Here is a 24,030-nt window from a genome sequence, read left to right as displayed (position 1 = left end):
CAATTGACTCAAATTATGTCAATTAGTCTATTTGAAAATTCTAAATCCATGACACAATTTTCAGGAATTTTCCAAACTGTTTAAAGGCACAGTCAACTTAGTGTATGTAAACTTGAAATAATCTGTCTGTAAACAAAGTGAAATAATCTGTCTGTAAACAATTGTTGGAAAAATTACTTGTGTCATGCACAAAGTAGATGTCCTAACCGACTTGCCCAAACTATAGTTTGTTAACAACAAATTTGTGGAGTGGTTGAAAAATGAGTTAATGACTCTAACCTAAGTGTATGTAAACTTCCGACTTCAACTGTATGTGGCAGCGTCTACAGTCAATCACGGATTATATAAAGAAAACCATCCCCGTCGCGGACACTGTCTTGCTCCCAGACAAATTAAACAACTTATTTTCTCACTCTGAGGACAATACAGTGCCACTGACACGGCCCGCTAACAAAACCTGTGGGCTCTCCTTCACCGTGAGTAAAACATTTAAACGTGTTAACCCTCGCAAGGCTGCCGGCCCAGACGGCATCCTTAGCCGCGTCCTCAGAGCATACGCAGACCAGGTGGCTGGTGTGTTTACTGACATATTCAATCAATCCCTATCCCAGTCTGCTGTGCCCACATGCTTCAAGAGGGCCACCATTGTTCCTGTTCCCAGGAAAGCAAAGGAAACTGAGCTAAACGACTATTGCCCCGTAGCACTCACTTCTGTCATCATGAAGTGCTTTGAGAGACTAGTCAAGGATCATATCACCTCCACCCTACCTGATACCCTAGACCCACTCCAATTTGCTTACCGCCCCAATGGGTCCACAGATGACACAATCACACTGCCCTAACCCATCTGGACAAGGACGGCCTATGTAAGAATGCTGTTCATCGACTACAGCTCAGCATTCAACACCATAGTACCCTCCAAACTCGTCACAGGGCGACCCCGCCCTGTGCAACTGGGTCCTGGACTTTCTGACGAGCCGCCCCCAGGTGGTGAGGGTAGGAAACATCTCCACCCCGCTGATCCTCAACACTGGGGACCCACAAGGGTGCGTTCTCAGCCCTCTCCTGTACTCCCTGTTCACCCACGACTGCGTGGCCATGCACGCCTCCAACTCAGTCATCAAGTTTGCAGACGACACGACAGTGGTAGGCTTGATTACCAACAACGAGACGGCCTACAGGGAGGTGGTGAGGGCCCTCGGAGTGTGGTGTCAGGAAAACAACCTCACACTCAACATCAACAAAACAAAGGAGATGATCGTGGACTTCAGGAAACAGCAGAGGGAGCACCCCCCTATCCACATCGACGGGACAGCAGTGGAGAAGGTGGAAAGTTTTATGTTCCCGGTAGTATACATCACGGAAAAACTAAAATGGTCCACCCACACAGACAGCGTGGTGAAGGCGCAACAGCACCTCTTCAACCTCAGGAGGCTGAAGAAATTTGGCTTGTCACCGAAAACACTCACAAAGCATACTGTCGGGCTGCATTACCGCCTGGTACAGCAACTGCTCTGCCCACAACCGTAAAAGGCTCTCCAGAGGGTAGTGAGGTCTACACAAGACATCACCAGGGGCAAACTACTTGCCCTCCAGGACACCTACACCACCCGATGTCTCAGGAAGGCCAAAAAGATCATCAAGGACAACAACCACCCGAGCCACTGCCTGTTCACCCCGCTATCATCCAGAAGGCGAGGTCAGTACATGTGCATCAAAGCTGGGACCGAAAGACTGAAAAACAGCTTCTATCTCAAGGCCATCAGACTGTTAAACAGCCATCACTAACAGAGTGGCTGCTGCCAACATACTGACTCAAATCTCTGGCCACTAAATAATTGGACTTAATAAAGGTATCACTAGTCACTTTAAATAAATCCACTTTATATAATGTTTACATACCCTACATTACTCATCATATGTATATACTTGCCTAAGCTGCACGGCCATCGCTCATCCGTGTTGTTGTATGTGTCGAACTGCTTTGCTTTATCTTGGCCAGGTGGCAATTGTGAATGATAATTTTTTCTCAACTTTCCATTAAATAAAACTAAAATAAAGAAAATATGTACATATTCATCCCTTCACACTTGTGTGTATAAGGTAGTTGTTGTGAAATTGTTAGATTACTTGTTAGATATTACTGCACTGTCGGAACTAGAAGCACAAGCATTTCCCTACACTCGCATTAACATCTGCTAACCATGTGTATGTGACCAATACCATTTGATGTGATGATCAATGCTTCTGTATGTTTGAGTGTATTACATTAGTTCCCATCGGTTGTATGATCCTCCAGGTTGCTTTTGTTCTCAAGATAGAAGTTGATCAGCTGGCCGATCTTTGTAGTTCTTTCTGTACAAACAAGAGTAATACGGGAAGAGCATTTAGTCAAAGGCGAATTCATTTTGCATCGCCATGTGGCCCAAACTCCACCCAGACGGGGGAACCGGGCAAGGCAAAAGGAATATGTAATCCGAGAGATTTGGGTCTAGGTAAATTAGCAATCAAAGAGGCTTCAAACCACAGAATTATGAGGAAAAATACCTTTAATTTTGATAAATTAGTAGCCACGGATAATAAAGTCAATTTACCTGGAAATGTCATAATCTCAGTTTGCCGTCCGCTATCCTGCAGTGCTTGGACTAGCTTGTTACATTGTGTCGTTTTCCCTGCCTTGTCCACTACTTCGAGCACAATGAGAGCCCTTCTTCTGCATGTCATTATAAATAGCGAACAAATATTTCAATAGCTAAATACTGAACTCACAAAAACGAAAATTCCAGGCGCTTTGCTATATAACAGCAACAGGAATAGAGAGGCTCAAATGCTATTGGCTTAGAACTAAAACAGACCACGTTCTATGGAACGCCGATAGGGTCTTAGAGCACGTGGTCCAAAAGGCAAACTTTTTAATGCTACGCGTGTGAAATAAGTAGAATGTCTGTTCACCCCGTTACCGTTCAGATGCCGAGGCCTGTACAGGTGCGTCAAAGCTGGGACCAAGAGACTGAAAAACAGCTTCTATCTCAAGGCCATCAGACTGTTAAACAGCCACCACGAACATAGAGAGGCTGCTGCCAACATAGAGTCACATTTCTGGCCACTAAATAAATGGACTTAATAAAGGTATCACTAGTCACTTTAAATTAATCCACTTTAATAATGTTTACATATCCTATATTTTTATTTAACCAGGTAAGCCAGTTGAGAACAAGTTCTCATTTACAACTGCGATCTGACCAAGATAAAGCAAAGCAGTGCGACACAAACAACACAGAGTTACACATGGAATAAACAAACGTACAGTCAATAACACAATAGAAAGTCTATATACAGTGTGTGCAAATGAAGTAAGATTAGGGAGGTACTGCAATAAATAGGCCATAGTCGTGAAATAATTACAATATAGCAATTAAACACTGGAGTGATAGATGTGCAGAAGATGAATGTGCAAGTAGAGATACTGGGGTGCAAAGGAGCAAAAAAATAAATAACAATATGGGGATGAGGTAGTTGGGTGGGCTATTTACAGATGGGCTGTGTACAGGTGCAATGATCTGTAAGCTGCTCTGACAGCTGATGCTTAAAGTTAGGGAGGGAGATATGAGTCTCCAGCTTCAGTGATTTTTGCCATTAGTTCCAGTCATTGGCAGCAGAGAACTGGAAGGAAAGGCGGCCAAAGTAGAAATTGGCTTTGGGGGTGACCAGTGAAATATACCTGCTGGAGCGCGTGCTACGGGTGGGTGTCGCTATGATGACCAGTGAGCTGAGATAAGGTGGAGCTTAACCTCTTACATCTAGATGTTCTGCTAGCGGAACACCGCTCCAATATCCAATGATAGGGCGTGGCGCGAATTACAAATTCCTCGAAAATCCGAAAACTTCAATTTTTCAAACATATGACTATTTTACACCATTTTAAAGACAAGACTCTCCTTTATCTAACCACTGTCCGATTTCAAAAAGGCTTTACAACGAAAGCAAAACATTAGATTATGACAGGAGAGTATCCAGCCAGAAATAATCAGACACCCATTTTTCAAGCTAGCATATAATGTCACAAAAACCAAAACCACAGCTAAATGCAGCACTAACCTTTTGATGATCTTCATCAGATGACACTCCTAGGACATTATGTTATACAATACATGCATGTTTTGTTCAATCAAGTTCATATTTATATCAAAAACCAGCTTTTTACATTAGCATGTGACGTTCAGAACTAGCATTCCCACCGAACACTTCCGGTGAATTTACTAAATTACTCACGATAAACGTTCACAAAAAAACATAATTATTTTAAGAATTATAGATACAGAACTCCTTTATGCAATCGCGGTGTCCGATTTTAAAATAGCTTTTCGGTGAAAGCACATTTTGCAATATTCTGAGTAGATAGCCCGGCCATCACAGGCTAGCTATTTTGACATCCGCCAAGTTTGGTACTCACCAAACTCAGATTTACTATAAGAAAAATTGGATTACCTTTGCTGTTCTTCGTCAGAATGCACTCCCAGGACTTCTACTTCAACAACAAATGTTGGTTTGGTTCCAAATAATCCATAGTTATATCCAAATAGCGGCGTTTTGTTCGTGCGTTCAAGACACTATCCAAAGGGTGACGCGCCGGCCCATATCGTGACAAAAAACTTTAAAATATTCATTACCGTACTTCGAAGCATGTCAAACGCTGTTTAAAATCAATTGTTAAGTGATTTTTCTTGTAAAATAGCGATAATATTCCGACCGGGAGACGTTGTTTTCGTTCAAAGACTGAAAATGTAAAATGGACTCTTCACGTGCACGCGCGCACCCGTCTCATTGTTCTCAGATCGACCACTATCCAAATGCGCTACTGTTTTTCAGCCAGAGACTGCAGAGTCATCATTCAACGTTCTGGCGCCTTCTGAGAGCCTATGGGAGCCTTAGAAAGTGTCACGTTACAGTAGAGATCCTCTGTTTTGGATAGTGATGACAAAGAAGGCCAAGAAATGGTCAGACAGGGTACTTCCTGTACAGAATCTTCTCAGGTTTTGGCCTGCCATTTGAGTTCTGTTATACTCACAGACACCATTCAAACAGTTTTAGAAACTTTGGAGTGTTTTCTATCCAAAGCTACTAATTATATGCATATTCTAGTTTCTGGGCAGGAGTAATAACCAGATTAAATCGGGTACGTTTTTTATCCGGCCGTGAAAATACTGCCCCCTATCCATAACAAGTTAACCTCTCTGGGCTAGGCGGGATGAATTCGTCCCACCTACGCAACAGCCAGTTGAATCCCGTGGCGCGATTTTCAAATACCTTAGAAATGCTATTACTTCAATTTCTCAAACATATGACTATTTTACAGCATTTTAAAGACAATAATCTCGTTAATCTAACCACACTGTCCGATTTCGAAAAGGCTTTACAACGAAAGCAAAACATTAGATTATGTCAGCAGAGTACCCAGCCAGAAATAATCAGACACCCATTTTTCAAGCTAGCATATAATGTCACATAAACCCAGAAGACAGCTAAATGCAGCACTAACCTTTGATGATCTTCATCAGATGACACACCTAGGACATTATGTTATACAATACATGCATGTTTTGTTCAATCAAGTTCATATTTATATCAAAAACCAGCTTTTTACATTAGCATGTGACGTTCAGAACTAGCATACCCCCCGCAAACTTCCGGGGAATTTACTAACAATTTACTAAATTACTCACGATAAACGTTCACAAAAAACATAACAATTATTTTAAGAATTATAGATACAGAACTCCTTTGTGCAATCGAGGTGTCCGATTTTAAAATAGCTTTTCGGTGAAAGCACATTTTGCAATATTCTCAGTAGATAGCCCAGCCATCACGGCTAGCCAGTTAGACACCGACCAAGTTTAGCCCTGACCAAAGTCAGATTTACTATTACAAAAGTTTGATTACCTTTGTTGTCTTCGTCAGAATGCACTCCCAGGACTGCTACTTCAATAACAAATGTTGGTTTGGTCCAAAATAATCCATCGTTATATCCAAATAGCGGCGTTTTGTTCATGCGTTCCAGACACTATCCGAAATGGTAAATCAGGGTTACGAGCATGGCGCAATTCGTGACAAAAAAATTCTAAATATTCCATTACCGTACTTCGAAGCATGTCAACCGCTGTTTAAAATCTATTTTTATGCCATTTTTCTCGTAAAAAAAGCGATAATATTCCGACCGGGAATCTCCGTTTAGGTAAACAGAGGAAAGAAAACAAAGCTTTCGGTCGACGCGGGCACGAGCCTGAGTCTCACAGTACTGTAACCAGCCAATACCCAAACGCGCTACTTTTTTTCAGCCAGAGCCTGCAAAGCCACGATTCAGCTTTTTGCCGCCTTCTCAGAGCCTATGGCAGCCGTAGGAAGTGTCACATAACAGCAGAGATCCTTTGTAATGGATAGAGATGGCAAAGAAGGCCAAGAAATGGTCAGACAGGGTACTTCCTGTACAGAATCTTCTCAGGTTTTGACCTGCCATTTGAGTTCTGTTATACTCAGACACCTTTCAAACAGTTTTAGAAACTTTGGAGTGTTTTCTATCCAAAGCCAATAATTATATGCATATTCTAGTTACTGGGCAGGAGTAGTAACCAGATTAAATCGGGTATGTTTTTTATCCAGCCGTGTCAATACTGCCCCCTAGCCCTAACAGGTTAACATAGCAAAGACTTATAGATGACCTGGAGCCAGTGGGTTTGACGACGAATTTGAAGCGAGTGCCAGCCAACGAGAGCACACAGGTCGCAGCGGTGGGTAGTATATGGGGCTTTGGTGACAAAACGGATGGCATTGTGAGACTGCATCCAGTTTGCTGAGTAGAGTGTTGGAGGCTATTTTGTAAATGACATCGCCGAAGTCAAGGATCGGTAGGATAGTCAGTTTTTACAAGGGTATGTTTGGCATCATGAGTGAAGGATGCTTTGTTGCTAAATAGGAAGCCAATTCTAGATTTAATGTTGGATTGGAGATGCTTAATGTGAGCCTGGAAGGAGAGTTTACAGTCTAACCAGACACCAAGGCATTTGTAGTTGTCCACATATTCTAAGTCAGAACCGTCCAGAGTAGTGATGCTAGATGGGCGGGCAGTGATCGATTGAAGAGCATGCATTTAGTTTCACTTTCATTGAAGGGAAGTTGGAGGCCACGGAAGGAGTGTTGTATGGCATTGAAGCTCGCCTGGAGGTTAGTTAACACAGTGTCCAAAGAAGGGCCAGAAGTATACAGAATGGTGTCTGCGTAGAGGTGGATCAGAGAATCACCAGCAGCAAGAGTGACATCATTGATGTATACAGAGAAGAGTCGGCCTGAGAATTGAACCCTGTGGTACCCCATAGAGACTGCCAGAGGTCCGGACAACAGGCCCTTTGATTTGACACACTGAACTCTATCTGAGAAGTAGTTAGTGAACCAGGCGTGGTAGTCATTTGAGAAACCAAGGCTGTTGTCTGCCGATAAGAATGCGCTGATTGACAGTCTCGAAAGCCTTTGCCTGGTCGATGAAGACGGCTGCACAGTACTGTCTTTTATCAATGGCGGTTATGATACCGTTTAGGACCTTGAGCGTGGCTGAGGTGCACCCATAACCAGATTGCATAGCGGAGAAGGTGCGGTGGAATTCGAAATGCTCGGTGATCTGTTTGTTAACTTGGCTTTCGAAGACTTTAGAAAGGCAGGGTAGGATAGATATAGGTCTGTAGCAGTTTGGGTCTAGAGTGTCTCCCCCTTTGAAGATGGGGATGACCGCGGCAGCTTTCCAATCTTTGTGGATCTCAGATGATACGAAAGAGAGGTTGAACAGGCTAGTAATAGGGGTTACAACAATTGGGGCGGATCATTTTAGAAAGAGAGGGTCCAGATTGTCTAGCCCGGCTGATTTGTAGGGGTCCAGATTTTGCAGCTCTTTCAGAACATCAGCTATCTGTATGCAAACCAGGTATTGAAAAAGTTTGGTTGTTAGTCTTGGTTAGTTGGCTATTTGCAATGCTCAATCCAGTCATCATACACTGTTTGGATGAATAAAGGCTTTATCAAACAAACCTTCCCAATTAAATGTTGATTAATGTTAGCTTACCTGACAGAACGATTTAATGCTGAGCTGTGTCAATGGGGAGGACATTTTGTTTTGCTCAATTTAATTAAAGGGCAACTACACTCTCCAAAAAGATATTTAATTTTTATTTATCCCAGACCTGAAAAATGGTCTCCTGACAGTTTAAGCATTGTTGTGGACTTAGAACAACACATTTTTGTCTTTTTTTGTTGTTAAAAATGTGATTTTTGACTGAAAATCAGAAATCTATATGAAAACATAGGATTTTTCACATGGGGCCTTACCTTCACCAGGCACCACTGCATAAGGCTGATGGAAAGACAGCAGTCTCTTCACCAGGCACCACTACATCACTGCACAGGGCCGATGGAAAGACAGTCCATTCACTCTGACATAACAAGCCAGTAGGTCTTATGCCATAACGAGCCAGTTCATGTTTGTCTGCCGAGCAGGGTTTCAGTCTGGACTGGTGTATGAATCCTGACAAGGGGCTGCCCAAGCCAGACCTGGTGATGTTCCTGCAGCTCAGCCCCTCCGAGGCCGCCCAGCGGGGTCAGTTTGGGACAGAGAGATATGAGACCACCGTCTTCCAGAAGGCCGTACAGCAGAAGTTTGAACTTCTGATGAAGGACTCCTCTGTCAAGTGGCAGGTAAGAAACTGTGTCCTGATTCTCCACACTTCCTATGTTTGCACTTTCACACTCCTTATCATTGATTTAACAATGGTGGAAACTCCCCTCCAGCCAATTACTACACCTATCCAATACTTTAATCTATTAATGGGAGTGTACACTGGTAGAAGTGGGAGAATCTGGAGATTTGGCCATTGGTTTGTCCCACCATAATACAGCACGGCACAAACATGTTACATTGTGCTCTTCAATGGGAAATTCACCAAGATATTGTTGTCATCTCCCAGGTGATTGATGCAGCCAGGAACATTGAAGATGTGCACGCTGACATTAAGAACCACAGTGTTGATGCCATCAAAGCAGCAGAGAATGAGCCAATCGGGGAGCTGTGGAAGTGAGCCTGGACCAGGAGACCAAATTTATCCTCTGGAGATTCCACCCAACAGTGCCTAGTACACAAGAAGAAGCTTGAATATGAAACTGCAAACTGTATGTTACGATATTTAAGTGGGTATAGTCAACTCTTTCAAATCATTATTTCACAAAAAAAAAACACAAACAAGTAAATGAAATAAATGTCCAAGCTGTAACTTTATTTCGTCCTTATTAACATTTCAAATGGTCTGTTCATCATTCATCTTCATGGATTGAGTAAATCAATGAGCCAGTGTTTTTGTACAGAGAGATTTAACATGACAACGATACTCTGAATGAACAAGATAATCTATTTGGATCTGCGAATTTCACTTAACCAAATGTTGGTTTACATCCGTTAATACAGACTTCAGATATCAGTGACCTAAGCAAAAAGTATAGTAGTAAACCGTTATGGATTAAACACTAGTCAACTGTGTTATGGAAATTCAGCTTTTAAGGGCGGGTAAAGGCACCATATCACTTGAAATATTTCCTTTTGAAGTGTTAAGACTTAATGGAAACATGTAAAGATGCACTGAATTGGTCCTGAAAGCTCCCACTACCTTGTATCACCACCTCCTAGCAAGGAGTCTCCTCATTGGACACAGGGCAGTCAGTGGCTGTTCAGAAGACAACTGTGTTGACACATCACTACGCCATCGTTGCCAGGCTGGCTAGTGATGTTATTATCTCCTGTCCCCCTATGGCTTCCCTTCTGATGCAGAGAAGAATCGTTGGGGTTTCTGCCGGGACATATGATTGTATTCGATCATCACAGGGACAGAATTTCAAATTCTTCATCCTCAGAATCAAAGAACCGTTCCAACCTATCAGAGTCTGAGAAATCTAGGAGGGGGAGAAATACTGGATTCAACAACACTATCACAACGTCTGCAAAGGGAAATGAAACACCTCAACAACAACCTATTAAATCACTGCATTGTCCTACCCAGATTTAGGCCAGGATTCGATCAAAGGCATGTTGTAGATAAACACACAGCACTTGGCATTTAAAGGTCATTTACACTTGAGCTGACATCTGCAGGGATAATTGCCTTTTAAAAGGCGCATGTTGACAACGCACCTCTCTGACTGAATCCCAGCCTCAATCTGTAAAGAGAACTAAATCACAATATCCCTTCCTCGATCCCCCCCCACAGGTCAAGAGAATGTAGGTCAAGTGTTTGATGTTTACCAGGATTGAGGTTGAGAACGTCTACAGAACAGGCGAAGTGAGATGGTTGACAGTCTACCAGTTCAAACATGGGCAGACCTGCTCTAGTGTGGGACAACTGAAGAAAGAGCAGAAAAATAATGGTTAGTACACGCTGGGAGAATTACGAGGAGTCAATGCTCGCAGGACCTGGCTCACTGAACCACAACGAAAACAACTGCCCCGATGAAGTAACCGTTATTTAACCAGGTTGACCCATTTAGCGGGGACAACTGACACCCCTAACCGTTCTGAAAAGAGGTTTAGTGCTGAGGTGAATTGATAACCTCCTATATTTGTATCCCTTTGATGAAACATCGTACAGTACCTTTCGGAAGCGCATACACCAGTCATCAAAGTCGTCCTCCGTTCTGCAGAAGAAACCCTGGTAAGCATCAGAAAAAAAGGACAGCTGTAGGACAAACATCTGCTTTACTGTGTCAGCAAAATAAAACGCAAATCCCTAGAGCTGAAATCACACCTAACCAACAGAGGCAACGTTTAGTCATTCACTTCAAATAGTGGTCAGCAAAATAATATTTAGCTAAATGCTATCATTAAGATATACCTGCTGCTTGCTAAAAGTGTAAGCAAGCTGAAGTATTGCTCTACCTTTTGACCTCAACCCACTTAGCCCTAAGTCTCTGGTTCTCTTACCACTGCGATGGAGGGGTCTATTTCACAGATGTGCATGCGGCATGGCGGGTGCTGACAGTGGTAAGTGTCGTCAGGGACCTGGCTGTCCTCACAGGGCTCTACTGCAGGCTGGGTAGTGTGGGGGTCCAGGTAGATCAGCTCCTCTCCTGGGGGCCAGATGCAGGACAACAAGCTCTACTTAGCAGAACGAGACCAGTAAACAGAGCCATTCAAGTACGACTTTACGACGTTTAGCTCCTAGTGAGCAGAGGGTCGCAATAGTGCAAAGCATGAAGTATCTATTTTAATTGGAGGAGACGATAGACTGGATATAAATAACTAGAGGAGACCATAGACTGGATATAAATAACTAGAGGAGACCATAGACTGGATATAAATAACTAGAGGAGACCATAGACTGGATATAAATAACTAGAGGACCATAGACTGGATATAAATAACTAGGAGGTACCATAGACTGGCTATAAATAACTAGACGGGACCATAGACTGGATATAAATAACTAGACGGGACCATAGACTGGATATAAATAACTAGACGGGACCATAGACTGGATATAAAAAACTAGAGGAGACAATAGACTGGATATAAATAACTAGAGGAGACAACAGACTGGATATAAATAACTAGAGGAGACCATAGACTGGATATAAATAACTAGAGGAGACCATAGACTGGATATAAATAACTAGAGGACCATAGACTGGCTATAAATAACTAGAGGAGACCATAGACTGGATATAAATAACTAGAGGAGACCATAGACTGGATATAAATAACTAGAGGAGACCATAGACTGGATATAAATAACTAGACGGGACCATAGACTGGATATAAATAACTAGACGGGACCATAGACTGGATATAAATAACTAGACGGGACCATAGACTGGATATAAATAACTAGACGGGACCATAGACTGGATATAAATAACTAGAGGAGACAACAGACTGGATATAAATAACTAGAGGAGACCATAGCCTGGATATAAATAACTAGAGGGGACCATAGACTGGATATAAATAACTAGAGGGGACCATAGACTAGTTATTTATATCCAGAGGGGACAATAGACTGGATATAAATAACTAGAGGGGACCATAGACTGGATATAAATAACTAGAGGAAAATAACTAGAGGATCATAGACTGGATATAAATAACTAGAGGGGACCATAGACTGGATATAAATAACTAGAGGGGACCAGAGAATGGATATAAATAACTAGAGGGGACCAGAGAATGGATATAAATAACTAGAGGGGACCATAGAATGGATATAAATAACTAGAGGGGACCATAGAATGAATATAAATAACTAGAGGGGACCATAGAATGGATATAAACAACTAGAGGAGACCATAGACTGGATATAAATAACTAGAGGGGACCATAGACTGGATATAAATAACTAGAGGGGACCATAGACTGGATATAAATAACTAGAGGGGACCATAGACTGGATATAAATAACTAGAGGGGACCATAGACTGGATATAAATAACTTGGGGACCATAGACTGGATATAAATAACTAGAGGACCATAGACTGGATATAAATAACTAGAGGACCATAGACTGGATATAAATAACTAGAGGAGACCATAGACTGGATATAAATAACTAGGAGGTACCATAGACTGGATATAAATAACTAGACGGGACCATAGACTGGATATAAATAACTAGACGGGACCATAGACTGGATATAAATAACTAGACGGGACCATAGACTGGATATAAATAACTAGACGGGACCATAGACTGGATATAAAAAACTAGAGGAGACAATAGACTGGATATAAATAACTAGAGGAGACAACAGACTGGATATAAATAACTAGAGGAGACCATAGACTGGATATAAATAACTAGAGGAGACCATAGACTGGATATAAATAACTAGGGGGGACCATAGACTGGATATAAATAACTAGGGGGGACCATAGACTGGAAATAAATAACTAGGGGGGACCATAGACTGGATATAAATAACTAGAGGACAATAGACTGGATATAAATAACTAGACGGGACCATAGACTGGATATAAATAACTAGACGGGACCATAGACTGGATATAAATAACTAGAGGGGACCATAGAATGGATATAAATAACTAGAGGGGACCATAGAATGGATATAAATAACTAGAGGGGACCATAGAATGAATATAAATAACTAGAGGGGACCATAGAATGAATATAAATAACTAGAGGGGACCATAGAATGAATATAAATAACTAGAGGGGACCATAGACTGGATATAAATAACTAGAGGGGACCATAGACTGGATATAAATAACTAGAGGGGACCATAAACTGGATATAAATAACTAGAGGGGACCATAGACTGGATATAAATAACTAGAGGGGACCATAGACTGGATATAAATAACTAGAGGAGACCATAGACTGGATATAAATAACTAGAGGAGACCATAGACTGGATATAAATAACTAGAGGACCATAGACTGGATATAAATAACTAGGGGACCATAGACTGGATATAAATAACTAGAGGAGACCATAGACTGGATATAAATAAATAGAGGAGACCATAGACTGGATATAAATAACTAGGGGGACCATAGACTGGATATAAATAACTAGAGGGGACCATAGACTGGATATAAATAACTTGGGGACCATAGACTGGATATAAATAACTAAAGAGGACCATAGACTGGATATAAATAACTAGAGGGGACCATAGACTGGATATAAATAACTAACTTGGGGACCATAGACTGGATATAAATAACTAGAGGACCATAGACTGGATATAAATAACTAGAGGACCATAGACTGGATATAAATAACTAGACGGGACCATAGACTGGATATAAATAACTAGACGGGACCATATACTGGATATAAATAACTAGACGGGACCATAGACTGGATATAAAAAACTAGAGGAGACAATAGACTGGATATAAATAACTAGAGGAGACCATAGACTGGATATAAATAACTAGAGGAGACCATAGACTGGATATAAATAACTAGGGGGGACCATAGACTGGATATAAATAACTAAGGGGGACCATAGACTGGAAATAAATAACTAGGGGGGACCATAGACTGGATATAAATAACTAGAGGACAATAGACTGGATATAAATAACTAGACGGGACCATAGACTGGAAATAAGAAACTAGACGGGACCATAGACTGGATATAAATAACTAGACGGGACCATAGACTGGATATAAATAACTAGACGGGACCATAGACTGGAAATAAAAAACTAGAGGGGACCATAGACTGGATATAAATAACTAGAGGGGACCATAGACTGGATATAAATAACTAGAGGACCATAGACTGGATATAAATAACTAGAGGACCATAGACTGGATATAAATAACTAGAGGGGACCATAGAATGGCTATAAATAACTAGAGGGGACCATAGAATGGATATAAATAACTAGAGGGGACCATAGAATGGATATAAATAACTAGAGGGGACCATAGAATGGATATAAACAACTAGAGGAGACCATAGACTGGATATAAATAACTAGAGGAGACCATAGACTGGATATAAATAACTTGGGGACCATAGACTGGATATAAATAACTAGAGGACCATAGACTGGATATAAATAACTAGAGGAAAATAACTAGAGGACCATAGACTGGATATAAATAACTAGAAGAGACCATAGACTGGATATAAATAACTAGAGGACCATAGACTGGATATAAATAACTAGAGGGGACCATAGACTGGATATAAATAACTAGAGGGGACCATAGACTGGATATAAATAACTAGAGGGGACCATAGACTGGATATAAATAACTAGAGGAAAATAACTAGAGGACCATAGACTGGATATAAATAACTAGAGGAAAATAACTAGAGGATCATAGACTGGATATAAATAACTAGAGGACCATAGACTGGATATAAATAACTAGAGGGGACCATAGACTGGATATAAATAACTAGAGGGGACCATAGAATGGATATAAACAACTAGAGGAGACCATAGACTGGATATAAATAACTAGAGGAGACCATAGACTGGATATAAATAACTAGAGGGGACCATAGACTGGATATAAATAACTAGAGGGGACCATAGACTGGATATAAATAACTAGAGGGGACCATAGACTGGATATAAATAACTTGGGGACCATAGACTGGATATAAATAACTAGAGGACCATAGACTGGATATAAATAACTTGAGGAAAATAACTAGAGGACCATAGACTGGATATAAATAACTAGAGGGGACCATAGACTGGATATAAATAACTAGAGGGGACCATAGACTGGATATAAATAACTAGACGGGACCATAGACTGGATATAAATAACTAGACGGGACCATAGACTGGATATAAATAACTAGACGGGACCATAGACTGGATATAAATAACTAGAGGGGACCATAGACTGGATATAAATAACTAGAGGACCATAGACTGGATATAAATAACTAGAGGACCATAGACTGGACATAAATAACTAGAGGACCATAGACTGGATATAAATAACTAGAGGAGACCATTGACTAGATATAAATAACTAGAGGACCATAGACTGGATATAAATAACTAGAGGGGACCATAGACTGGATATAAATAACTAGACGGGACTATAGACTGGATATAAATAACTAGAGGACCATAGACTGGATATAAATAACCAGCGAGGACAATCGACTGGATATAAATAACTAGAGGAGACCATAGCCTGGATATAAATAACTAGAGGGGACCATAGACTGGATATAAATAACTAGAGGGGACCATAGACTGGATATAAATAACTAGAGGGGACCATAGACTGGATATAAATAACTAGACGGGACCATAGAATGGATATAAATAACTAGAGGGGACCATAGAATGGATATAAATAACTAGAGGGGACCATAGAATGGATATAAACAACTAGAGGAGACCATAGACTGGATATAAATAACTAGAGGAGACCATAGACTGGATATAAATAACTAGAGGGGACCATAGACTGGATATAAATAACTAGAGGGGACCATAGACTGGATATAAATAACTAGAGGGGACCATAGACTGGATATAAATAACTTGGGGACCATAGACTGGATATAAATAACTAGAGGACCATAGACTGGATATAAATAACTTGAGGAAAATAACTAGAGGACCATAGACTGGATATAAATAACTAGAGGACCATAGACTGGATATAAATAACTAGAGGGGACCATAGACTGGATATAAATAACTAGAGGGGACCATAGACTGGATATAAATAACTAGACGGGACCATAGACTGGATATAAATAACTAGACGGGACCATAGACTGGATATAAATAACTAGAGGGGACCATAGACTGGATATAAATAACTAGAGGACCATAGACTGGATATAAATAACTAGAGGACCATAGACTGGACATAAATAACTAGAGGACCATAGACTGGATATAAATAACTAGAGGGGACCATAGACTGGATATAAATAACTAGAGGACCATAGACTGGACATAAATAACTAGAGGACCATAGACTGGATATAAATAACTAGAGGGGACCATAGACTGGATATAAATAACTAGAGGGGACCATAGACTGGATATAAATAACTAGACGGGACCATAGAATGGATATAAATAACTAGAGGGGACCATAGAATGGATATAAATAACTAGAGGGGACCATAGAATGGATATAAACAACTAGAGGAGACCATAGACTGGATATAAATAACTAGAGGAGACCATAGACTGGATATAAATAACTAGAGGGGACCATAGACTGGATATAAATAACTAGAGGGGACCATAGACTGGATATAAATAACTAGAGGGGACCATAGACTGGATATAAATAACTTGGGGACCATAGACTGGATATAAATAACTAGAGGACCATAGACTGGATATAAATAACTTGAGGAAAATAACTAGAGGACCATAGACTGGATATAAATAACTAGAGGGGACCATAGACTGGATATAAATAACTAGAGGGGACCATAGACTGGATATAAATAACTAGACGGGACCATAGACTGGATATAAATAACTAGACGGGACCATAGACTGGATATAAATAACTAGACGGGACCATAGACTGGATATAAATAACTTGGGGACCATAGACTGGATATAAATAACTAGAGGACCATAGACTGGATATAAATAACTTGAGGAAAATAACTAGAGGACCATAGACTGGATATAAATAACTAGAGGACCATAGACTGGATATAAATAACTAGAGGGGACCATAGACTGGATATAAATAACTAGAGGGGACCATAGACTGGATATAAATAACTAGACGGGACCATAGACTGGATATAAATAACTAGACGGGACCATAGACTGGATATAAATAACTAGAGGGGACCATAGACTGGATATAAATAACTAGAGGACCATAGACTGGATATAAATAACTAGAGGACCATAGACTGGACATAAATAACTAGAGGACCATAGACTGGATATAAATAACTAGAGGGGACCATAGACTGGATATAAATAACTAGAGGGGACCATAGACTGGATATAAATAACTAGAGGAGACCATAGACTGGATATAAATAACTAGAGGGGACCATAGACTGGATATAAATAACTAGACGGGACCATAGACTGGATATAAATAACTAGACGGGACCATAGACTGGATATAAATAACTAGACGGGACCATAGACTGGATATAAATAACTAGAGGGGACCATAGACTGGATATAAATAACTAGAGGACCATAGACTGGATATAAATAACTAGAGGACCATAGACTGGACATAAATAACTAGAGGACCATAGACTGGATATAAATAACTAGAGGAGACCATTGACTAGATATAAATAACTAGAGGACCATAGACTGGATATAAATAACTAGAGGGGACCATAGACTGGATATAAATAACTAGACGGGACTATAGACTGGATATAAATAACTAGAGGACCATAGACTGGATATAAATAACTAGAGGGGACCATAGAATGGATATAAATAACTAGAGGGGACCATAGAATGGATATAAACAACTAGAGGAGACCATAGACTGGATATAAATAACTAGAGGAGACCATAGACTGGATATAAATAACTAGAGGGGACCATAGACTGGATATAAATAACTAGAGGGGACCATAGACTGGATATAAATAACTAGAGGGGACCATAGACTGGATATAAATAACTTGGGGACCATAGACTGGATATAAATAACTAGAGGACCATAGACTGGATATAAATAACTTGAGGAAAATAACTAGAGGACCATAGACTGGATATAAATAACTAGAGGACCATAGACTGGATATAAATAACTAGAGGGGACCATAGACTGGATATAAATAACTAGAGGGGACCATAGACTGGATATAAATAACTAGACGGGACCATAGACTGGATATAAATAACTAGACGGGACCATAGACTGGATATAAATAACTAGAGGGGACCATAGACTGGATATAAATAACTAGAGGACCATAGACTGGATATAAATAACTAGAGGACCATAGACTGGACATAAATAACTAGAGGACCATAGACTGGATATAAATAACTAGAGGGGACCATAGACTGGATATAAATAACTAGAGGGGACCATAGACTGGATATAAATAACTAGACGGGACCATAGAATGGATATAAATAACTAGAGGGGACCATAGAATGGATATAAATAACTAGAGGGGACCATAGAATGGATATAAACAACTAGAGGAGACCATAGACTGGATATAAATAACTAGAGGAGACCATAGACTGGATATAAATAACTAGAGGGGACCATAGACTGGATATAAATAACTAGAGGGGACCATAGACTGGATATAAATAACTAGAGGGGACCATAGACTGGATATAAATAACTTGGGGACCATAGACTGGATATAAATAACTAGAGGACCATAGACTGGATATAAATAACTTGAGGAAAATAACTAGAGGACCATAGACTGGATATAAATAACTAGAGGACCATAGACTGGATATAAATAACTAGAGGGGACCATAGACTGGATATAAATAACTAGAGGGGACCATAGACTGGATATAAATAACTAGACGGGACCATAGACTGGATATAAATAACTAGACGGGACCATAGACTGGATATAAATAACTAGAGGGGACCATAGACTGGATATAAATAACTAGAGGACCATAGACTGGATATAAATAACTAGAGGACCATAGACTGGACATAAATAACTAGAGGACCATAGACTGGATATAAATAACTAGAGGGGACCATAGACTGGATATAAATAACTAGAGGACCATAGACTGGACATAAATAACTAGAGGACCATAGACTGGATATAAATAACTAGAGGGGACCATAGACTGGATATAAATAACTAGAGGGGACCATAGACTGGATATAAATAACTAGACGGGACCATAGAATGGATATAAATAACTAGAGGGGACCATAGAATGGATATAAATAACTAGAGGGGACCATAGAATGGATATAAACAACTAGAGGAGACCATAGATTGGATATAAATAACTAGAGGAGACCATAGACTGGATATAAATAACTAGAGGGGACCATAGACTGGATATAAATAACTAGAGGGGACCATAGACTGGATATAAATAACTAGAGGGGACCATAGACTGGATATAAATAACTTGGGGACCATAGACTGGATATAAATAACTAGAGGACCATAGACTGGATATAAATAACTTGAGGAAAATAACTAGAGGACCATAGACTGGATATAAATAACTAGAGGGGACCATAGACTGGATATAAATAACTAGAGGGGACCATAGACTGGATATAAATAACTAGACGGGACCATAGACTGGATATAAATAACTAGACGGGACCATAGACTGGATATAAATAACTAGACGGGACCATAGACTGGATATAAATAACTTGGGGACCATAGACTGGATATAAATAACTAGAGGACCATAGACTGGATATAAATAACTTGAGGAAAATAACTAGAGGACCATAGACTGGATATAAATAACTAGAGGACCATAGACTGGATATAAATAACTAGAGGGGACCATAGACTGGATATAAATAACTAGAGGGGACCATAGACTGGATATAAATAACTAGACGGGACCATAGACTGGATATAAATAACTAGACGGGACCATAGACTGGATATAAATAACTAGAGGGGACCATAGACTGGATATAAATAACTAGAGGGGACCATAGACTGGATATAAATAACTAGAGGACCATAGACTGGACATAAATAACTAGAGGACCATAGACTGGATATAAATAACTAGAGGGGACCATAGACTGGATATAAATAACTAGAGGGGACCATAGACTGGATATAAATAACTAGAGGAGACCATAGACTGGATATAAATAACTAGAGGGGACCATAGACTGGATATAAATAACTAGACGGGACCATAGACTGGATATAAATAACTAGACGGGACCATAGACTGGATATAAATAACTAGACGGGACCATAGACTGGATATAAATAACTAGAGGGGACCATAGACTGGATATAAATAACTAGAGGACCATAGACTGGATATAAATAACTAGAGGACCATAGACTGGACATAAATAACTAGAGGACCATAGACTGGATATAAATAACTAGAGGAGACCATTGACTAGATATAAATAACTAGAGGACCATAGACTGGATATAAATAACTAGAGGGGACCATAGACTGGATATAAATAACTAGACGGGACTATAGACTGGATATAAATAACTAGAGGACCATAGACTGGATATAAATAACTAGAGGGGACCATAGAATGGATATAAATAACTAGAGGGGACCATAGAATGGATATAAACAACTAGAGGAGACCATAGACTGGATATAAATAACTAGAGGAGACCATAGACTGGATATAAATAACTAGAGGGGACCATAGACTGGATATAAATAACTAGAGGGGACCATAGACTGGATATAAATAACTAGAGGGGACCATAGACTGGATATAAATAACTTGGGGACCATAGACTGGATATAAATAACTAGAGGACCATAGACTGGATATAAATAACTTGAGGAAAATAACTAGAGGACCATAGACTGGATATAAATAACTAGAGGACCATAGACTGGATATAAATAACTAGAGGGGACCATAGACTGGATATAAATAACTAGAGGGGACCATAGACTGGATATAAATAACTAGACGGGACCATAGACTGGATATAAATAACTAGACGGGACCATAGACTGGATATAAATAACTAGAGGGGACCATAGACTGGATATAAATAACTAGAGGACCATAGACTGGATATAAATAACTAGAGGACCATAGACTGGACATAAATAACTAGAGGACCATAGACTGGATATAAATAACTAGAGGGGACCATAGACTGGATATAAATAACTAGAGGGGACCATAGACTGGATATAAATAACTAGACGGGACCATAGAATGGATATAAATAACTAGAGGGGACCATAGAATGGATATAAATAACTAGAGGGGACCATAGAATGGATATAAACAACTAGAGGAGACCATAGACTGGATATAAATAACTAGAGGAGACCATAGACTGGATATAAATAACTAGAGGGGACCATAGACTGGATATAAATAACTAGAGGGGACCATAGACTGGATATAAATAACTAGAGGGGACCATAGACTGGATATAAATAACTTGGGGACCATAGACTGGATATAAATAACTAGAGGACCATAGACTGGATATAAATAACTTGAGGAAAATAACTAGAGGACCATAGACTGGATATAAATAACTAGAGGGGACCATAGACTGGATATAAATAACTAGAGGGGACCATAGACTGGATATAAATAACTAGACGGGACCATAGACTGGATATAAATAACTAGACGGGACCATAGACTGGATATAAATAACTAGACGGGACCATAGACTGGATATAAATAACTAGAGGGGACCATAGACTGGATATAAATAACTAGAGGACCATAGACTGGATATAAATAACTAGAGGACCATAGACTGGACATAAATAACTAGAGGACCATAGACTGGATATAAATAACTAGAGGAGACCATTGACTAGATATAAATAACTAGAGGACCATAGACTGGATATAAATAACTAGAGGGGACCATAGACTGGATATAAATAACTAGACGGGACTATAGACTGGATATAAATAACTAGAGGACCATAGACTGGATATAAATAACCAGCGAGGACAATAGACTGGATATAAATAACTAGAGGAGACCATAGCCTGGATATAAATAACTAGAGGGGACCATAGACTGGATATAAATAACTAGACAGGACCATAGACTGGATATAAATAACTAGACGGGACCATAGACTGGATATAAATAACTAGACGGGACCATAGACTGGATATAAATAACTAGAGGGGACCATAGACTGGATATAAATAACTAGAGGACCATAGACTGGATATAAATAACTAGAGGACCATAGACTGGACATAAATAACTAGAGGACCATAGACTGGATATAAATAACTAGAGGAGACCATTGACTAGATATAAATAACTAGAGGACCATAGACTGGATATAAATAACTAGAGGGGACCATAGACTGGATATAAATAACTAGACGGGACTATAGACTGGATATAAATAACTAGAGGACCATAGACTGGATATAAATAACCAGCGAGGACAATAGACTGGATATAAATAACTAGAGGAGACCATAGCCTGGATATAAATAACTAGAGGGGACCATAGACTGGATATAAATAACTAGAGGGGACCATAGACTGGATATAAATAACTAGAGGGGACAATAGACTGGATATAAATAACTAGAGGGGACCATAGACTGGATATAAATAACTAGAGGACCATAGACTGGATATAAATAACTAGAGGGGACCATAGACTGGATATATATAACTAGAGGAAAATAACTAGAGGATCATAGACTGGATATAAATAACTAGAGGACCATAGACTGGATATAAATAACTAGAGGGGACCATAGACTGGATATAAATAACTAGAGGGGACCATAGACTGGATATAAATAACTAGACGGGACCATAGAATGGATATAAATAACTAGAGGGGACCATAGAAGGATATAAATAACTAGAGGGACCATAGAATGGATATAAACAACTAGAGGAGACCATAGACTGGATATAAATAACTAGAGGAGACCATAGACTGGAAATAAATAACTAGAGGGGACCATAGACTGGATATAAATAACTAGAGGGGACCATAGACTGGATATAAATAACTAGAGGGGACCATAGACTGGATATAAATAACTTGGGGACCATAGACTGGATATAAATAACTAGAGGACCATAGACTGGATATAAATAACTAGAGGACCATAGACTGGATATAAATAACTAGAGGGGACCATAGACTGGATATAAATAACTAGAGGGGACCATAGACTGGATATAAATAACTAGAGGGGACAATAGACTGGATATAAATAACTAGAGGGGACCATAGACTGGATATAAATAACTAGAGGACCATAGACTGGATATAAATAACTAGAGGGGACCATAGACTGGATATATATAACTAGAGGAAAATAACTAGAGGACCATAGACTGGATATAAATAACTAGAGGGGACCATAGACTGGATATAAATAACTAGAGGGGACCATAGACTGGATATAAATAACTAGACGGGACCATAGAATGGATATAAATAACTAGAGGGGACCATAGAATGGATATAAAGAACTAGAGGGGACCATAGAATGGATATAAACAACTAGAGGAGACCATAGACTGGATATAAATAACTAGAGGGGACCATAGAATGGATATAAACAACTAGAGGAGACCATAGACTGGATATAAAGAACTAGAGGGGACCATAGAATGGATATAAATAACTAGAGGAGACCATAGACTGGATATAAATTACTAGAGGGGACCATAGACTGGATATAAATAACTAGAGGGGACCATAGACTGGATATAAATAACTAGAGGGGACCATAGACTGGATATAAATAACTTGGGGACCATAGACTGGATATAAATAACTAGAGGACCATAGACTGGATATAAATAACT

At 39.7% G+C, this 24,030-nt stretch overlaps 2 protein-coding genes across 3 annotated transcripts in view; one reads left to right on the top strand and one right to left on the bottom strand.

Annotated features, from left to right (window-relative positions):
• Positions 1–9,308, top strand: part of dtymk (deoxythymidylate kinase (thymidylate kinase)) — a 43,043-nt gene extending 33,735 nt beyond the window's left edge. Inside the window, exons 4-5 of the mRNA XM_045687963.2 lie at positions 8,539–8,736; positions 9,006–9,308. Of these exons, the coding sequence (XP_045543919.1) occupies positions 8,539–8,736; positions 9,006–9,116 (309 nt within the window). The 3' untranslated portion in view covers positions 9,117–9,308. The remainder of the gene's footprint in view (positions 1–8,538; positions 8,737–9,005) is intronic.
• atg4b (autophagy related 4B, cysteine peptidase) overlaps positions 9,286–24,030 on the bottom strand; it is a 170,812-nt gene continuing 156,067 nt past the window's right edge. The window contains exons 10-13 of one of the 2 annotated variants that reach the window (XM_045687144.2): positions 11,006–11,151; positions 10,677–10,733; positions 10,331–10,427; positions 9,286–9,981 (exon numbers count right to left, since the gene is read on the bottom strand). In XM_045687144.2, the coding sequence (XP_045543100.1) occupies positions 9,908–9,981; positions 10,331–10,427; positions 10,677–10,733; positions 11,006–11,151 (374 nt within the window). In that variant the 3' untranslated portion in view covers positions 9,286–9,907. The remainder of the gene's footprint in view (positions 9,982–10,330; positions 10,428–10,676; positions 10,734–11,005; positions 11,152–24,030) is intronic. The other variant, NM_001139775.1, reaches the window with a different exon arrangement.

The sequence above is a fragment of the Salmo salar genome, chromosome 10 (assembly GCF_965601325.2).
Source record: "Salmo salar chromosome 10, fSalSal1, whole genome shotgun sequence".
In the NCBI taxonomy this organism is placed as follows: domain Eukaryota; kingdom Metazoa; phylum Chordata; class Actinopteri; order Salmoniformes; family Salmonidae; genus Salmo; species Salmo salar.
The sequence above is the reverse complement of the archived record's forward strand: the minus strand, read 5'-3'. Positions and strand labels throughout refer to the sequence as shown.